This window comes from Saccopteryx leptura, chromosome 5, assembly GCF_036850995.1.
Source record: "Saccopteryx leptura isolate mSacLep1 chromosome 5, mSacLep1_pri_phased_curated, whole genome shotgun sequence".
Lineage (NCBI taxonomy): Eukaryota > Metazoa > Chordata > Mammalia > Chiroptera > Emballonuridae > Saccopteryx > Saccopteryx leptura.
Window position 1 is genome coordinate 200456036 of NC_089507.1, and position 20060 is coordinate 200476095.

Consider the following 20060-nt stretch of genomic DNA (forward strand, 5'->3'; position numbering starts at 1 on the left):
TCATTGATTGTTTGTCATCTGTGCCTTGACTGGATGAGCCCAGAGTTTTGAAACTCCAAACTCAGTGTTCCAAGTTGACGCTCTATATCAGCGGTTCTCAACCTGTGGGTAGCGACCCCGGTGGGGTCGCCTAAAGCCATCGGAAAATACATAATGCATATCAGGTATTTACATTCCGAATCATAACTGTAGCAAAATTACAGTTATGAAGTAGCCACCAAAATTATTTTTTGGTTTGGGGTCACCGCAACGTGAGGAACTGTATTGCGGGATCACAGCATTAGAAAAGTTGAGAACCACTGCTCTATATGCTGCGCCACCACAGGCCAGGCCTTTGCTTTTGTCTCTCATTGGCATCACCCATTTATTCTATGGGTTCTGCACCCATTATGTATTCATTTAAAGGGGGCCTGTGCTTCCTATGGAGTAATTATTCTTGGTCCTCTTGATTCCTATTGTTCTTTCTTATTTCCAAATAAAATCATTAAACACTTAATATATAAGGAATGCCCATTTCTTTTCTTTTTACAAAATTTATTGTTTTATTATATATGACAAATGCATCTCTGACCGCTTATTTTCTTAAGTTACAGGCAATACTTGGCTCATGCAGGACAAAGTATGTGTTTATCTTTTTCAAAGTATCTAAAAGTGCGGTAACCAATTGCAACTATTTCTAAAGAAAAATGAGATAGGAAGTAAATTTACCTCTTAAGAGATAATAAGATAATGCAAATGTATGTTCAGTCAAAGCTCTGTATTTTGAAGTCTAAAGGAGATTGAAAGTGACCTTCCTGGGAGAAGCACAAACTTCCCAAATGACTTGCATTTCTTCCCCTGTGTTGCTATTTCCACCCTCTAACCTTTGTGAACCACCCATTGTAAGCAAAGCAGAGGTAAATCAAAAGGAATACTAGTGTTCTAAAGAGTAAGGTATGAAACAAAGGAAAAGGTTTATTTTATCCTGATGGGATACCTGGGAGTCTTCAAATTAAAAGCAGTGAAACAGCCTGACTTGTGGCGCAGTGGATAGAGGGTCAACATGGAACACTAAGGTCGCCAGTTCTAAACCCTGGACTTGCCTGGTCAAGGCACATAGGAGAACCAATCAACTGTTAGTTGATGCTTCTTGGTGTCCCATCGCCCCCCCCCCCCCCCCAATCAATAAATAAAATCCTTAAAAGCAGTGAAACAAGTGATCTTCCATTTCAGCTGCTGGTGGAAAAGCTGTGGGTATACCTGGTGTTGGAGAAGTTTTTCCCCTTCTATTCACACAAATCAAGTTTGCCCCTGATGCTTGCTGACTACCGTGATGGCTTTCAGGCCATCCTGAAGGGAGAAATTATTTTCACTGGCTTCCCTAAACGTCCTGAGTAAATTGTGTGTCACAGACAATCCTGTCATGGTCTTCATCTTCTCATATGGCGGAGGCCACAGAGGAGGGAGAAGAAGTAATGGAATTTGAGATTGCTAATCTTTGGGATTCCACAGGACAGTGGAATTGTTTGTTTTTTTAAAAGGGGGCAGGGCAGGCAACATAGGGAACTGCTTAGGGTTGCCAACTTTTTATTTTTAGCAAATTAGGGTAATTAACAAGGATCTCCTTCACATTATCCCATTTTATTATCCACGTGGCATTTTGCACTCGAAAATGTTAACTTGTTTCTTTCTACACTGTTAACATACAATGCTTTAAAAAAAGGAAACTCATGACTCCTACAAATACAAAATGAATGTGTGTCCAAAGATCTTAACAGATTTACAGCTAGCTAATTCAAAGAATTGAAAGAACTCCCAAATTATAGGCAATCAGGACTGTTGGAGTGAATATGCAAATTAGACACAAATCATGGTGAATATCCACTGGGCAAATACTCCACAGCATTCAATAAGACAAGGTTTCATTTGCATTATGGACAAAGAATCCTTTGTATTACTATCTGCATTCTTCACCTTGAAGCGTTGTGAAATAGCTCCGACACTATGAAAGGCACAGGTAACCCAGAAGAGAGTAGATCACAGTCACTCTTGCCCTTTTCAAAGTCATTTATAGCCTCTAGGATCCAGCAGAGCCCCTAGACACCAGAAAGCGGGGATTGTGTCTGTTTTGTTAACTGTATCCCCAGTGCCTGCAACATTGTAGATCCTCAGTGAAGATTATGGGAATGAATGAATGTTCTGTGGAATTTCCTGTACACTTCCTAGTGTCTTTGGAGATCGTTGCTGTGGAACGTTCTTAAGGAGTTCTTTTTCCAGAATAAAGAGGTTGAGGGGGTGGGGATGAGATTAGTGTTAGAGACACGGCCTGACTAGAGGTTTAAAAATTATTTTACATCATGTTGTAGCCCAGTGGAACATGAAATTGTCCTCTCAACTAGGGATAATTTTGCCCTGCAGGAATCATTTTGCAACGTCTGAAGACATCTGTGGCTGTCATAACTGGGAGAGGGTGGGAGGTGACTACTGGCATCCAGGCTAGGACAGGCAGGAGGGCCCCACAGTGAAGAAATAGTCCAAATGTCAGTAGAGCCAAGGTTTGGAAACTGCTCCAGGGACTGCCCGCAGCCTTCATTCAGAGAGAAGATTCTAGACACCAAAAGGACCTCACTACTTCTCTGCCCAGTGGGAGTTTTCCCCAAACTATTTTATTCAGTTCCCATTTTCCCTGCTTCCATTTCACCGCAGCTGGTGCCCTTGCCTTTTTGCCCTTCAACCCTCGATCAACAGGAGCAGCTAACTTGGACATCTGTGAGAAGAAGGCTAAATGGTGGGCTGTACTGAGTCTCAAGACAGATAATGGCCCGGGTCTGCCGTCTGTTGGCCAGGTTGGGCGACCTCTGTGGGCCTCGGTTTCTCTGAGTTCTGGACTATGCTAGTTTCCCTCTTAAAGCCCTTTCCACCTGGGTCTCTGGGGGTTGGCAGCTCCCTGCACCCAGGGCCTCTGGACAGTGAGGGCTGCCAAGGCCACTGAAAGGCATTGCTCCTCAGAAAGTGGCACTGAGGTGACCCTTGATAGCACTATGGGGAGAAAGCAGGGCTGGGCCAGGAAGAGGGGTGCTGTGCCCCCCTGAGTCAGACCCAGTATTACCCCTCATCCCATCACTGCCCCTGCGCTGTTTCTGAGGGCCCCAGAAGCACCTGGACCTCTCAAGATGAGATAAAAGCCTTTAAGTGCCTCTCATCCCGAAGGACTGCCTCGCCGAAAGGGAATCTTAAAAAGTGTCTTCAACAATTAGAAAAGTTCACTGAACAAAATTTGGAAAATTCAAAGACAATAGAAACCACCCCTCTCTTGCCCTGGCCGATAGCTCGGTTGGTTAGCGTGTCATCCAGATGTGCACACGTTGCTGGTTTCGTTCCTGGCCAGGGCACACATGGAAATGGATCGATGTTTCTGTCCTTCTCTCTCTTTCTCCCCTCCTTTCTCTAAAAACAAAAACAAAAACCCACCCCTTTCTTTATATAGAAGTGTTATTACCTTTGGAGATTAAGAGGGAGCTCTTGAAAAAAATTATTAATTGAAAAGAAAAACATTGTAAAAGCGATACATGTTCACTAGAAGAAAAGAAAGTATGGACAACACAGAAGGACTTAAAGACTGAGATGGATGTGCCACACTAATGCAAAGTGTCTAAAAGGAAGACTGCTGAGTTTGGGGGGAGGGTGGCCATGGGGTGGGTACACGGAGCTCTCTGTACTGTCTGCTCAAGTTTTCTGTAAGTGAAAAACGGTGATAAAGAAAATAGTCTATTCAGCCCTGGCCAGGTAGTTCAATTGGTTAGAGGATTATCCCATAGTGCAGAGGATGCCAGTTTGATCTCTGGTCAGGGCACATATAGGAAGAGATTGATATTCCTCACTCTCACTTTCTCCATTCCTCTCTGTTATTTTGTAACTATTATTATTGTTATTTTTTTTTTTGTATTTTTCTGAAGTGAGAAGTGAGGAGGCAGAGAGACAGACTCCCGCATGCACCCTACTGGGATCCACCTGGCATGCCCACTAGGGGGCGATGCTCTGCTCATCTGGGGTGTTGCCCCGTTGCAACTGGAGCCATTCTAGTGCCTGAGGTGGAGGCCATGGAGTCATCCTCAGCACCCGGGGCCAACTTTGCTTGAGGGAAGCCTTGGCTATGTGAGGGAAAGAGAGAAGATAGAGAGAAAGGAGAAAGGGAAGGGTGGAGAAGCAGATGGGCGCTTCTCCTGTGTGCCCTGGCTGGGAATCGAACCTGGGACTTCCACACGTCGGGCTGATGCTTTACCATTGAGCAAACCAGCCAGGGCCTCCAATACTCTCTAAAATCAATAAAATAAACATTTAAAAAGTCTATTAATTAAATTATATTTAAAATATGTATATATTCTTTGTCCAGAGACAACCACTTGATAACACTATGGTGTTCATTCTTTAATTCAGGTAAATAAAATTGCAAGAGCTAACCTTTGATGAATATTTACCCCGCAGCATGCATTCTTCTTAGTGCTTTATCCGTTCCCATCACTGCTCTGAATTCTTCCAATAACCCTGTAGTAATGACCCTTACACACTGCTTCCTCTGAGTAAGCACTCTTGTAATTGTTTTATGTATATGATTAACTCATGTAAGCCTTCCAACAATCCGATAAGTCCATTTTACAGGTGAGGAAACTGAGGCCCAGTAGTTTGTAAACATATAGGATCCCAGTTGAGGAAGCCACAGTTAACAGTGCACGTTTTAGGAAATGAAGGCCCAGTATGATGAGGGGGCCCACAGGTGGGTTCCATAAGGGCTACAGGGAGCTGGAAGGTATCCATCACATGGATTAGTAGGTACCTGGAGTCGTGATCACTGATTCTCCTGGTCACAGCCTTCTGGAGCCCAGCCTGTTCCTAACTATGTGGCTTTTTGCAGGCTGCTCTGAGCTACTACTAATTTCTCACCTGTAAAGTGGGTGTGATTATTTACATTTAGCTGGCAAGGCTGTTGTCCATGTCTGTTTTGGGTGCTTGATAAAAAAAAGCTCACAGTTTTTGAACCCCAGCTGTGTGGAGGACTCCGGGTTAAGGATCACCATCTCCTTGGTCTTTTCTGTCATTCTGCATGATAGCAGAGCGGAGAGAAGATTCTGCAGCTGATCTGAGGTCGGTGGGGTTTGCAAGGGGACAGATAGTACAGGATGGGGCCTACTCTCATGCCATAATTGAGGATCAGGGTTTTGGGGTTTTGGGTTTTTTTTTTGTTGTTGTATTTTTCTTAAGTTGGAAATGGGGAGGCAGTCAGACTCCCGCATGCGCCCGATCGGGATCCACCCGGCATGCCCACCAGGGGGCGATGCTCTGCCCACCTGGGGCGTTGCTCTGTTGCAACCAGAACCATTCTAGTGCCTGAGGCAGAGGCCACAGAGCCATCCTCAGAGTCCAGTCCAACCTTGCTCCAATGGAGCCTTGGCTGCGGGAGAGGAAGAAAGAGACAGAGAAGAAGGAGAGGGGGAGGGGTGGAGAAGCAGGTGGGCACTTCTCCTGTGTGCCCTGGCCGGGAATCGAACCCGGGACTCCTGCACGCCAGGCCGACGCTCTACCACTGAGCCAACCGGCCAGGGTCAAGGATCAGGGTTTTACCCATTTCCTCCACTCAACAGGCATAGGCATGTACTGAATGCCCTCTGTGTGCCATGGGATGTATCGATCACTACCCCAGATGGCAAGAGAAAGCAGAAAGCTAAGCATACCAGGTCTGTTGGCCAAAGAATGCTATTTTCCCTTCAAAGGTGCAATGAAGCAACTTCTACCATCACGTTTCTTTTCTTGAGGAACTTGATGGGGACGTGAGATAAGCCACACTTCTTGGTTTGGGACCCACCCAGCTTCTCCTTCCATCCCCCAGGGCCCCTGACATATTTTTGATGACTATACCCTTATTCCTAGCAAACAAAAGACACTGCAGGTCACATGAAATGTACAGGTGAAACTATATACTTAAAAGCTTACTTGAGTTGCAGTAGGTTAGTTTATAAGGTATTACATTTAGATGCTCTACAGTTACATAGGGATTTTTTAAGTTCCTTCTCTCCCTTCACCACTAGTCAATTTCTTTCTGTTTTCAGAATTTTATCAGGTCCTTGGAAAGTTGGTGGGTCCTAGACACCGTGGGATAGTGTGTGAGTAGGTGAGTGTGGCTGAAGATCCGGTGGAAGGAATTGGGGGTGTGCGAGATGTGAATCAGTGTGGTTGAATGTCCGAGTGACTGAGGGCGCATGTGTAAGCCCCAGAGGTAGCTGAAGAAGCCTGAGAACGCAAGTGTGCAGGTTTGTGTGTGCGCACGTGTGGTTATGGCATCCAGGGATCCAGGTGGCAGAGTGATGGTGAGTGATGGTGAAAGGTAGTGGGTGAGTGAAGGGAGGTAGGGTGTGACCCTGTGTGATTGTGATTCCTGGCGGCACACATGTGAGGCCTGAGATACAGGATGGGTACATGAGGGTCACTAGTGGGGAGTGTGCATGTGTGATTGTGAATATCGGTTGGTGGGAGTGAGCAGGTGAGAATGAGCATGTATATAGGGCTTGCGTATGAATGCACGTTGGTGCAAGAGCGAGCATGTGAGACATGTATGTAATGTGATGGGGTGAACGTGGCACGGGGGCTGAGTGCGCTAGCGGCTGGCCAGTGTTGGGTGGCGGTGGCTGAGCGCGCGCGCGCGCACGGTGGGGTGTGGGCGGGGGGCGCGTGGCCAGGTGGGCGCGCGTGGGGGGCGCGCGGCGTGGGCTAGGGGCGGGGATACTGCGGCGGCGGCGCGGGCACAGCGGGCCGCCCCCCGTGGCAGGCACGGCGCGGAGCTCGGGCCCATGGTGCGCCCGTGTCCGTCGGTCGGGCCGCGCGGGCGGCTCCGCGCGTGGCCCGGCGCTCGCGAGTTCGCCCCCTCGCAGCGGGCCAGGCCCGCCCGCTGCCGCCGCCTCCTCCTCCGGGGAGGCGCGGCGCCGGCGGGCGGCGGCGCGGAGGCCGGAGCGGGCGGCGGCCCAGGCGGCGCGGGGGGCGCGGCAGGCAAGGCGGGCGGCGCGGGCGACATGACAGACAACATCCCGCTGCAGCCGGTGCGCCAGAAGAAGCGGATGGACAGCAGGCCCCGCGCCGGGTGAGCGGGGCCCGGGCCGCGTCTTTGTCGGCGCGCGGCCGGAGCCTGGCCGGGCCTGACGGGTTGGCCGCGCCCGGCGCCATGAGCCCGCGGCCGGGCCGGGGAGGGAGGGAGGCGGGCGGGCGGGGAGCGAGGTCCCCTTCTGCCCCAGCCCGGGCCGGGGCCCCTGCGCGATCCCGTCCTTTCGGACCCAAGCCCTCGGCTGCCCTAGCCCCTGTCCACCTTCCTGTAGAAACACCGAGAAGCTGGGCCCTCCCAGCGCTGTTTACGGACGCAGGGAATTAGGATCAGCCATGCCTTTTGACCATTTTATTGTTTCCTGGTTTCTCCTCGTCCGTGTGGCCAATGTCAGACCGTGCCGCGCGCGTGGAGCGGTCCTCGGACGCCTGGGTGTGCTCTGCTTACTGGGGTGGGAGCTCGGGCTCCTCCGCGTTTCTGCCCCAGGGCCCCCCACGGCGCCTCCGGCCAGCAGCCCCAAAACGGCCGCCTTCAGCTCCCCGCCCGGGGTGAACCCGATCCACAGCCTCAGGAGGGTGAGAGGGGCCCTACCTGGCCGATTTGAGACCCCCCCCCTTCCCTGCTTCCCACAGTTTGAGGGAAGGAGCCCCCTGGCAGGCGGCAGGCAGGCGTTGCCACCTGCTGCGGCTTTCCCGCAGTGACAGACCCAAGCTGGGCAGCCTAGGCGTGGGCTTCTTCCATTGGAGAAGGGACGGGCTGATATACTGCGCCCTCCCGTTTTCCTATTAGGAGGATGACAATGACCTGTTGAGGTTTTGAGGGACTGTGGCACCAACTGCGACAGATTTACCTAGAGGTGAGGGTGGAAAGGACCTTGGTTAAAATGCCGATTTCTAGGCCCCAAACCCGCCGATCAGAGTTCTTAGAAGGGGTGGGACCTGGAAATGTGCATTTCCCCAGGCCGCCCAGGTGAGGCCGGGTCCGCTGAAGGCTGAGAACAGCTGCTGGGCGGGGCTGCGGCCTCGAACCCGCCCTTCCCCTCGCGTCCTGTCCTCTCTGGCACTTCCCTGTGGCCGCCTTATTGACGCGGCAGTTGCTTGATGCAGGGGGAGGGGAGGGTGAATGCCTGGGGTGGTGTCATCAGGTGTCCGTCTGTGGGGGAAAAGAAAAAAAAAGGAATGATGTCAGCTGTCATTGTGTGGGGTCTTTGTCCTTGCCTTCCTTGAAACTTCCGGTAAGGAAGCCCCATGGATGTAACAGAGAGAAGGAAACAGCTCAGTGAGGGTAAGGACTGCTGGGAAGATGCTAAAAGGGGTTGAATTGGAGATGGTCTGACCTAAAGACAGTCCTCCACCCTTTCCTTCACTCTTCTGTGTTTTAATCCTGACGACTCAAGGCTGAAGAATGATGTAGTGAAATAGTGCTTGCATGTGATACACACTCTTATTAAATATTTTAATTAATTTATATGACCAGTGAGTGTACTCTAAAGTTTACTTATTAATTCATGCTGCAGACAATTATGAAATGCCTACTGTGTGCAGGGTCCCTGCCAGGTGACTGGAACCAAAGATGCAATAAGCAAGACCTACCCATCAGGTGCAGGTGTCCTGCCTCGCCCTGTGCATTGGAACCATCTGGGGAGCTTAAACTACCACCACTCCTGCCCCCTTTTAGGCCTTTGAAATAAGAGTTGACGGTGGGACCTAGGTATCTTTGTAGTTTTTTCAAAGCTCCCAGATGATTTTAATTGCGATCAAAGTTGAGACCCTCTGGTTCAGTGCATAAGAGAAAACGCAAATAATTATTTAATTTTAATTTCTTTTTGTATTTTTCTGAAGCTGGAAACGGGGAGAGACAGTCAGACAGACTCCCGCATGCGCCTGACCGGGATCTACCCGGCACGCCCACTAGGGGCGAAGCTCTGCCCACCAGGGGGCGATGCTCTGCCCCTCCGGGGCGTCGCTCTGTCGTGACCAGAGCCACTCTAGCGCCTGGGGTAGAGGCCAAGGAGCCATCCCCAGCGCCCGGGCCATCTCTGCTCCAATGGAGCCTCGGCTGCGGGAGGGGAAGAAAGAAACAGAGAGGAAGGAGAGGGGGAGGGGTGGGGAAGCAGATGGGCGCCTCTCCTGTGTGCCCTGGCCTGGAATTGAACCTGGGACCCCTGCATGCCAGGCCGACGCTCTACCACTGAGCCAACCGGCCAGGGCTGCAAATAATTATTTAAAAGTGGTAGTCACAAAGCAAGAAATATGCACTGTTAATATGGGGATCTAGAGGGAGTGATATAGATAGTTAAAAAAAAAGAACAAAACGAGTTAATGCTTCTAATCTCTCTCCTTTCTTGTCTCTGTCTCTCTCTCTCTCTCTCTCTCTCTCTCTGTCTCTCTGTCTCTCTCTCTCTCACACACACACACACACACACACACACGATTTCTGTTTGGTAATAGAATGGAGGATCACACCCCCTTTAGAATTTGTTACTTGGGAACTAATTTAGTTCCTAAATAGTGACATGGATTCAGGTTCAAATCATATATCAGAGAGCCAGGCATTTGCGGGCATGTTCTTGTATGTAACCCACAGTTTTAGAAATAGCCATGTCAAGGTGGGAACCTTGGTGTATGGAAATACTTCGGAACGGAGTGATGGCAAGGCTTCCTGTAATATAAAGGGGGAAGTGAGTTAAAGGAAGAAGGCACTAATATATGGTGGGTCAGGCTCTCCGCCCGGCACCTGAGATTCAGTGGCCCTGTTTTCTTGCCTGACCTGTGTGGTACAGTGGACAAAGCGACAGTTTGTGATGCTGAGGTCACCCGTTCAAAACCCCGGTCAAGGCACATACCAGAAGCAACTACTATGCTTCCCACGCCCCCAACCCCCTTTCACTCTTTTTTTTCCTCTCTCTAAAACAAATAAATTAAAAAAATAAATAAATGGTCCTGTTTTAATCTTCATAATGACTGTGTGAGTTTGGGGAATTAATTTCCCCATTTTATAGATAAGAAAACTAAGATTCAGTGATGTTAAATAATTTGCTGCAGATCATAGAGGTAGTCATTGAGGGGTTGGATTTGCACCCAGTCAGCCCATTTCCCCTCAAATGGCTCTCAGCTGTAAGGTGGTGGTGGGGTTTTGTGGTTGAAAACCAAAATCCTCTGGGGCCCTGAGTCCAAGGAGACAGAGGGTCACTCAGCCTTAGTACGGCATATTGCCCCGAGGCGAGGCTTGTTTGCTGCAGGAATCCCGTGGCCTCGGTGCACATTCTCTCTAGAAAAAGTTCCACATCCTGCTGTTGGGGAAACTACTGCTGTGGCTTCGTTATGAAACAAGACATTTGTCCCATATCGCTGGAAACCGTTTTCTGACGTCATGTGCTTTGCTTCTGGCTGAATGGAGTTCCCTTCTTTTTTTTTTTTTTGTATTTTTCCGAAGCTGGAAACGGGGAGAGACAGTCAGACAGACTCCCGCATGCGTCCGACCGGGATCCACCCGGCACGCCCACCAGGGGCTACGCTCTGCCCACCAGGGGGCGACGCTCTGCCCCTCCGGGGCATCACTCCGTTGTGATCAGAGCCACTCTAGCGCCTGGGGCAGAGGCCAAGGAGCCATCCCCCGCGCCCGGGCCATCCCTGCTCCAATGGAGCCTTGGCTGCGGGAGGGGAAGAGAGAGACAGAGAGGAAGAAGAGGGGGAGGGGTGGAGAAGCAGATGGGCGCTTCTCCTGTGTGCCCTGGTCGGGAATCGAACCCAGGACCCCTTGCACGCCAGGCCGACGCTCTACCACTGAGCCAACCAGCCAGGGCCTGGAGTTCCCTTCTTGGTGAAACACTAGAGACTGGTTGTTAAAAGTGTGGGTTCTAGAGTTGAGGAGTGGAGCCCAGCCTCCACTCCTTACTAGCTCTGTGACTTGGCAAAATTACTTTACCTCTCTGGGTCTCAGGCTTTTCATCTGTGAAGTGGGAATGACAATTATGTATACCTCGTAGAGTTGTTTTGAGACTCAATCCATGTAAAGTTTTGAACACTAAGCACCCATCACTCCTTAGTATTTACTGGTGTGGTGGGCAGGATAATATCTCCCCCCCCCCCCATGTCCACATGTGACTGTGAATAGGTTACCTTACATGGCAGGAGGAACTTTCCAGATGTGATGAGGTTGATGTGGAGATGGGAGCCTCTCCCGACTGACTCAGGTGGGCCCCCTATAATTAGGAGCGTTGTTGACAGAGGCCGGAGAGAGGGAGTGTCAGAGGAGAGAGGGAGTGTCAGAGCCGGAGAGAGACAGGAAGATGCCAAGCTGCTGGCTTGGAGAGGGAGGTGGGGCTCCATGCAAAGGAGTGCAGGGGCGTTCAGAAAAGTCAAGGAAGCATGTTCCCCTGGACCTCCAGAAGGAACGGGGCCTGCCGATACCTTGACTTGAGCCCCGGAAGACCACTCTGGACTCCTGACCTCCAGAACTGGAAGAGGATGAATTTGTGTTAATTTGCAGCAGCAGGAAGGGGAGCCTCATGCAGAGGAGTGTGTTGTAGGCCTGGGGAACAGATTCTCCCACTAGGCTACCCATTTCTCGGGGTGACTGGGGGCCACCTGCCTGGTGGCATCTCAAGGGGCCTTGGAAAGCTCCAGGGTGAGGAGTTGAAACCGGCATGCTGCCTGACTCGTTCCTGACCACTGAGGAGGGCGACAAATATTTATTTAGGATCTGTAGTGTTTGGCTCTGAATTACTGCTTTCTCATTCTGCAGAATGGCTCTTTGGCTTTTTTTAAATCCTGATTTTACTGAAAAGGAAACTGAGGCCCAGAAAGATTAAGCAATTATTTGGGGCCAAGAATGCACGGCAGAAACTAAGAACACAGGGGAACTTGAGCCCAAATGCGGAGAAGTGGGGCGGGCTTGCAGGAGCCGCCTGGGTTGGAACCGGCAGGTGGTTGAGCAGCTCTGTGTCTCCAGTGCCGTTTTGCTCAGTGCATTTTCTTGTTTCATTTTTCCTGCAGTAACAATGCCTTATTCTTTTGCCCAGTGACTACAGGATAGAGAATGTGGGAGTACACTGCGTTTTGAAAACTGCTGTGAAAATAAAGATAAGAATGTTGTGGCCTTGGCCAGTTAGCTCAGTCGGTTAGAGCCTCATCCTGTCATCCTGAAAGTATAAGGTTGTGGGTTCGATCCCCAGTCAGGGCAGATACAGGAAAGCAACCAATGAATGCATAAGTGGAACAGAAAATATGTGCTTCCCTTCCCTTCTTCTCTCCCTCCCTTCTTCTCTCTGTCTTTCTAAAATCAATCAATCAATCAATGAATAATAATAAAAAAAGATAAGAATATTGTAGGCTATAATTTTAAATACCTAATGCGGGACACTGGTTTTGTGGCTTTATGGTTGAATGTTTGGATTCCAGGGCCACACAGACTTAGGTTACTGTACCAGCTTTGCTCTTCTACTGGTTGCATAATTCGAAGCCACTGTCTTTCCCCCTCTGTGCCTCAGTTTCCTCTCCTGTAAGTGAGCCTGTGTGGTTGGGCATAATCCCCGCAAAGTAGTATATTGTTCTGCTGTCAGTCTGGAGGGTGGGGCTGGGCCTCATGCAGACCTTGCCCGGGGTCACATCACTTTTTAGATCTGTAGAAGGTGTAGTTGAGGAGGAACTCTGGCTGGAAAATGCCCACAGGGTACTTGACTCAGGCAGAACCTGTCGCAGACCTCAGATTACTAGTGTCTAGCGACAGGGCCAAGGCGGCTGTTTGCCCCTTTGTTGCTGCCCTCAATGCCAGGACCAGGACCAGGACCAGGACCAGGACCAGGAGCAGGACCAGAACCAGGACCAGGACTAGGGTCCCCGATGTGGATTTTATTATTTATGGGAACTGAGAAAAATAACGGCACTATTGGGAGTTCTTGGTGCAGATACCAGAATTTAATTTAAAAGCATGAGCTTTTTATTGAAGCTGGCACTTCTTACTTGGATTAAAATGTCCTCTTTTTGCGTACGATAAAGGTCGTATTAGGTATATAGCACAGTGGACCCTCCTCTGTCACAGCAGTTAATGTTTCTGAAAGTCTCTGCCGACCGGAAGTTAGTGAATAGTGAGTTTCTGCTCCTGGGGAAGATGCAGGGTCAGGTGCCTATGAGCCTGGGCTCACAACGTTTTGGTCAGCTGGTCAACACAGAACCTTGTTTCTGTTTAAAGACACCGTGTTTGATGCGTATGGTCGACCCATTAACGGCGAACTCACAACCCGCAGCACTGCACTCAGGCCTGAAGGAAGCCCATCAAATGAATGTATCGTCTTTGCAAGGCACCTCACAGTTTTTTATTCTTGGGAACAGCGCTGTGCTGGGGCCATGAATGCAGTGACATCGCCAACAGAAAGCACACTCATGTGAAAAACACGTCACCACATAGATAGGGCAAGGGATGCCGTGTGGGAGCTGGGACGGTAGGCAGAGCATCACCTTGGTTGACATCCACTGGGAACGCGTAGGGGGTGACGCGGATGTTCTGTAAGTAACCAGCAGGGGCTGTGGGCACCAAATTGGAGTTTACACATCTGAAACCACGGACAATGAGGAGCCATTGTATATAGGCGTGTTTTCTGAGTGTCTTTCCATTGACACAGTGGGGTTGGGGTTAGGTCCGCAGCGTTTGGGGGTGTGTTTGGGGGGAGCCCGTGGGAGAGGTGCAGAGCCCGCCCTCCCCCTGCCCGAGGTGGGTGCGTGGGTGCATAAACAGCTCTTTGCTCTTGGCTGAGAACAGTCAGGGCGGGCGCTGGCAGCGGCCCATGGGCAGAGCTCTCTGTGTCCACGCCAGCCAGCGCAGCTGCACTTGTGCCACCATTTCCCATTACAGGTTCCCCGCCGTGGACCCGGCCCTGCCCTGACTGTCGCAGGCAGTGACACCACAGGATGTGGAGTTACAAACTCAGCTGGGGTCACCAAAGGGTAGAGTGCGGGTACAGGAACCGGCTTGCTGGGGCTTCCCCGAGGAAGCCAGTGCGGGGTGGCTGCATGCCAGTCCCTAAGGAAAGGGGCAGCCATTTGACCTTGACCTCAGCCACGCATGCGCGCGCACACACACACACACACACACACACACACACACACACACACACACGGAGGAGGAGGCAAGCATTGAACAATCTGTCTTTGGACTTTGTTACTTTTCATAACATTCTTTTACTACCTTTACCCAGATGCAGATGATGAAAGTCAATACTTAGGGCTGGCCATATTTTATAACCACCTTTGGAAATGGGTACAAAGTATCTCCAGCCTCGCTCATAACAGTGAGTGGACTTTTAGAAAGAAAAAGTCTAGTGCTGAGGTGTTTGTCGATGAGTTTTACCTAAAGAGTGAGAGTGATGGTGTTGATTTCTTTCTTTCTTTTTTTGAGAGGAGGGGTCTAGAGAGGCAGACCCCCACATGTGCCACACCCAGGATCCATCCAGCAAACCCCATCTGGGGCCAGACTAGTCGAGCCACTGACTGTGAGAGGGGAAGAGAGAGTGAAGGGGGGAGGGAGGGGAGAAGCAGATGTTCGCTTCTCCTGGGTGCCCTGACCGGGAATCGAACCCAGGATGTCTCTACAGGTCTACACTCTATCCACTAAGCCAGCCGGCCAGGGCCTGGTGTTGATTTCTTAAGCTAGGTCTGTCCCCTTTTATGTGTGTCACTTGGAGGGGTTGAGACAGGTGTTCAGAGGTTGGCCTGCGGGGAAACCTCTCCAGAGATCACTGTAGGTGGCTCAGAGCCAAACTCTGAAAGGTTAGCAATTATTTTGATGTTTCCTTTTGCTTGTCCCAAGTGATAACCTGTTTTCTCTTTGTGGTACTGATAGGAAGTTTTCTCATAAAATACATTTAAGTAAAAAGAGAAGGTTGACTTACAGAAAAGTAGGATGGTCAGTAATAGTTCATGAGGTTTGTGGGTGGGCCCCAAGTTGTGCCTGACATTTAGAAAGGGGGTGGCTCCAACAGTGTTGTCTGTCTGAAAATATGATATTGTTGCTGCAAGGGATAATCTGGTGGTGCCCACCGATTATTAACATTTTATTTTGCCAAGTTATCTGAAAAACGTGACTTTTTAAAAAATGGTTGGTTCACCAGATGGATTGGGCATGTTAAAGTTGTTCTTTCATCATCAACAGTTTAAGGGGATTATGGGAGAGGAGAGTTCAGCTGGAGGGGTCCGCTGGAAAGAAAGGCTTCCTGTGGGACTTGGAGGGGGGCAGGTGCTGCTGCCTCCTCCCAGTTGGATCTCTGTGGCCTTTGCCGAAGGCCAGGGACAGTCTGTTGGCTGCCCTCCCTGAGGAGGAAGCAGCGTGAAGTGTGGGCAGTGCCTTCCTCAGAAAACGGGGCGGGTCTCCTGCCTCCCCTGGGCTGGGCCATCTGCTGTGATGGAGGTAGAGTCAGACTTGACCTCCTGGTGAGACCTCAGGCATTCTCAGCCTCAGCACGACAGATATTTTGGGTTTGATCATTCTCCGTTGCGGCGCTGTCCTGTCCACTGTACCGTGTTCAGCACCATCCCTGGTCTCCACCCACTGGATGCCTGTAGCACCCTCTGTCTTGTTGTGACAACCACACATATCTCCTGACACTGCCAGGTGTCCCCTGGATGGGGGAGGGGGACATGGGGAGGGGGCGGGGCGGGAAGTGAGAGCACACAGGATCTCGGGTGTTCGGAACCACTCGGTTGACGGAGTAAATATGCACTGAGTGGTCATCTTCCGTACTGTCTGACTCATCCTGTCTTCAAAAAGAAAAGAATAGAGAAACCTGTTGGGCAAGAAATTCATGTTTGGACTATTGTTCTTAGCTATGAGGTCAGCTTTCTGACTTAATAACTAAGGAGGCCTTGAGCTGGTGGAACAGACCACTTGGGAAGTGTTATGGGCTAACTTGTAGCCCTCCTCCAAATTCATATGTTGAAATCCTGCCCCCCCAACACCTCAGAATGAGACTGTAGTTGGAGATAGAGCCTTTGAGGAAGAGATGAAGTTACAATGAGGCTGTGAGGATGAGCCCCAATTCAGTGTTACGAGTATCCTTGTAAAAAGAGGAGGTTAAGACACACAGCGAGGCACCAGGGTGAGGGAAAGACCACGTGAGGCCACAGTGCGAGGCGGCCATCTGCCAGCCAAGGGGAGAGGCCTCCGAAAGCCACGAGGCCGCCCAGGCCTTGATCCGGAAAGTGGAGGAAATAAATTTCCGTGCTCTTGAGCCTCCCAGTTTGTGCTGTTTTACTCTGGAGTCTCGTTTATGGCTGTTTGGGCAGGTGTGGTCTCTCTTGGTATTATCAGTAAGCTAGTAAACTTTTATTTCAGACTGATGTTGATGAGTTCTTCAGCAGTTTTCTTTATAGACAGTTCAGTCTTGAGATCTTGAGATGAGAGCTCTCTATAAGCATGTTGCAAAGTCATGTGAACTGCAGCCTACTCCCCCCATCCCACCCCCCCAGGAAACCTAAAGCACTTACCATGTGCTCTGCAGGGTGGATGGAGCCACTAGACACCGTCTCCAGATGTTTCCTTTTGCTTAATGAGTTGACAGTAGTCACATTCCCAGGTTGTGCTCTGTATGGTGGTTGTTAGTTCTTGTCACTCGCCTGGGTTGTGCTGGGTTCATTTGACAGGCACTGTAATCCTTGCTAACCATTGTTTCCTCTGCTTATTAGGTGGCCAAGCAGAGAGTTTTATGTGGATCATCCCATTGAGTCCATGTGACAACCCTACTTTACAGATGACAGAACTAGGAGACAGAAGGGTTTTTTTCCCCCTCCCCTTTAGGATGGTTTTGCTTTAGAATGACAAGGACTCATTTCAGTTTTGAAAAAGACTCATTTTAATTGGAACTTAGGCAGCAGATTGCATTTTGCCACCTGTCTTGATGCCCTTTCCTATGTTAGGTTTGCTACACTGGTCATTTAGAGCAGGCGATTTTTGTCAAGGGGAAAGGAATGGGGGCGTTTGGAAGTGTAAAGCCAGTAGCCGTGGCCAGGGCCACCACTACAGCATCCTGGCCCATGCAGGTTCGCATTGGATTCAGACAGTCGGTAAAGAAACAACGGAGCCAAAAACTGGTGGGCCATAGTCTTTAATCCTAGCTTGCACCCAGCGGGCAAGTAAAAAACACACACTGGGCTCCAAAACCCACTCACATTCAGTGCTCACAAAGCTACTGACTTCTCTGAGTTTCCTAGAATCAAAGGTTTCTAGCTCACCAGACTTATTCACCTCTGTTCCCCATCTCCTTCCTTCTCCCTGCCCAAACTCTGCCCAAACTGGCTTCTCTCTCAGCACTCTGTCATCTTGGCTGCTTCTCCTGGCCACATGGCCTCTTTCTGCTCTCTCCTCTAATGATAATCTCAGGAACCAAGAGAGTAAGCTCTCGTTCTGCCCCCATTTTATAGTGTAGCTTCATAACCTTTAATCCAATATACAAAATAGGGAAGTCTCTAATACAAAGTCACTTATCTGGGGCATGATGGGATTGTACCACCCCACATCAAAAAGGGTGGGAAAGGCTTAGTCCCAAAACCAAGCCCCAGGCTACAAGGATTCTGCCTGCCCACAGCCCACAGAGACACACATTAATATCACCTGGGCAACGGCCTCCACGTGGGCAGCGCCATCTTTAACAAAGTGAGCATAATATATTTTATCTGCCCAACAGGAAGCTTCTGTGATTTGGAGGGATGCGTGTAGTCTGTTGTTCCTCGTGAAGGCTGATTAGTAGCAGAAATGATATGACAGGAAAACTCTGGACACTTCAAAACATCCCAGTAACTCTACATTCTTCAGAAACATGCTATCTGTTCTCAGAGTTACATATTGATCCATATTTTCTTTCTTACCCTCTCAGTGTGAGACACATTCGTGCTAATGGGGGAGAAAGTGCAGAGCACCTATTTCTAAAATGCTTGTCCTCACCCTGTAAAAGGGGATCATTTGAATCTGACTATGTTTTAGCATTTATACAGTCGGTCTCCATAAAAGTCCAAATAAAATTTACAATTGGAGATCTTCATTCCCCTCCCCAAATCTTCTCTCCTTGTTTTTCTACTCTCCACATTAAAGGCAATTAGAGGCTCTCATACAAGGAATGGCAACTATGTCCAGGTAAATCAAAGGACCAGCTAGTAAACAGGTAAGACTACTTGTCCCACCTGGTGAGTTTTATTCCCTAGATAAGCTGATTTAAAAAGATTATGCACATGTATCATATATACATATACATTCACACTCATTAAAGGGCAGAGATCATACATGCACAACTCAGTGAATTTTCATAAAGTGAGCAACAAATGTAACCAGCAGCAGCTGAAGAAACAGGCTATTACTCAGAAGCCTCCTTCCCTCCCCCCTCCCCCATCCCCTCTCTTCCCTTCCTCCCTTTCTCCCCACCATAACCTATAACCTATGCCCAGACAGCTAACAGCAGAGGTAGATGCCTTTTGCCTGATTGTTTTTTGGTGTGTGATTTTAAAATTTTATTTATTGATGAAAGAGAGAGAAAGAGAAAGAGACACATGAAAAACATTGATTGATTGAATTAGCAACCTTGGTGCATTGGGATGATACTGTAACCAACTGAGCTACCGGGCCAGAGCTATAAATCCTACTTTAAATGGCAACAGAATATTTCTTTGACTTGACTTTGCTAATTTAATTAACCCCAGCCCTGTATTTTCACAAGTGGATTCCTTTTTTCACCTTTTAAATAGTTTGTTCATTCTGAACACTGGCCCTCCAAAGCAGTCACCCCAAAGACACACAAAGTGGGGCACCGACCCCCCCCCTCCACTGCCCAGACCTGAGAAGTCACCTGTTTGGGATGGGATGAGCTCCATCTGCAGAACAACACTCACCAGACCTCTGTACTTGTCACACCGCAGAACACCAGAGTCTTAGACGTTTCGGAGGCTCACCACTCGCTCCATAAATATTTGCTGAGCCTTCCTCTGTCCCTGCGCAGTTTTAACGTCATAGAGAGCAGTAAACTCCACACAGTGACCCCTGTGTGCAGGGACCTTCCATCTCCTGACGCATCCTAGAATTTTCATTCTGTTGCTTTCATAGGTGCCAGACCACTGCCCTGGGATGTTTAAGTGGGTGTCTTATGACACCCACACCAGTACCACTGCCCTGGGATGTTTAAGTGGGTGTCTTATGACACCCACACCAGTACCACTGCCCTGGGATGTTTAAGTGGGTGTCTTATGACACCCACACCAGTACCACTGCCCTGGGATGTTTAAGTGGGTGTCTTATGACACCCACACCAGTACCACTGCCCTGGGATGTTTAAGTGGGTGTCTTATGACACCCACACCAGTACCACTGCCCTGGGATGTTTAAGTGGTTGTCTTATGACATCCACACCCATCCTATTTCCATAAGCCGAGGCTTAGGAGGAAGGAATAACCAACCAGCCCAGGGCCACACAGCTCTTAAGCTGATGCCTTCTTGTCTCCCAGGTCTCAGCTCACTTGTCTCTTCTTCAGACAGGCCTTCCCAGACCCCCCACTCTGAAGGAGCTGCCTCCCACCCAGTGATGTATTCCTGTTTATTATTATTATTTTGCTAGCTCCGTGAAAGCATCACCCTCCTCTGTCTCTGCATGCTCCAGTGCTCAGCAGGGACATTGGCACATAATAGGTGCTCAATTAATATTTGTCATGTGAATGATGAAGGATAGGAGCCCTGCCCTGGCTGGATAGCTTGGTTGGTTAAGGCGTTGTCCTTATAGTCCCAAGGGTGGGGGGGAATGATTCCCAAGGGAACAACTGGCCAGTTGCTCAGTTGGTTACAGCATTCTCCTGATTCTTCAAGGTTGCGGGTTTGATCCCCGGTCAGGGCACTAGGAGAGTCAATCAGTGAATACAAGAACAGGTGGAACAACAAGTCAATGTTTCTGTCCCTTCTCTCTCTAAAATCAATCAGTAAATTATTAAAAAAAAAAAAAAAATCTCCAAGGGACTTTGTGTTCTAA

The 20060-nt window shown here is 49.5% G+C and overlaps 1 protein-coding gene across 1 annotated transcript in view; it reads left to right on the forward strand.

Annotated features, from left to right (window-relative positions):
- Positions 1-6787: 6787 nt before the first annotated feature.
- The window catches only part of ATP9A (ATPase phospholipid transporting 9A (putative)), a 119846-nt gene continuing 106573 nt past the window's right edge, over positions 6788-20060 (forward strand). Inside the window, exon 1 of the mRNA XM_066387477.1 lies at positions 6788-7108. Coding sequence (XP_066243574.1) covers positions 6822-7108 — 287 coding nt within the window. The 5' untranslated portion in view covers positions 6788-6821. The remainder of the gene's footprint in view (positions 7109-20060) is intronic.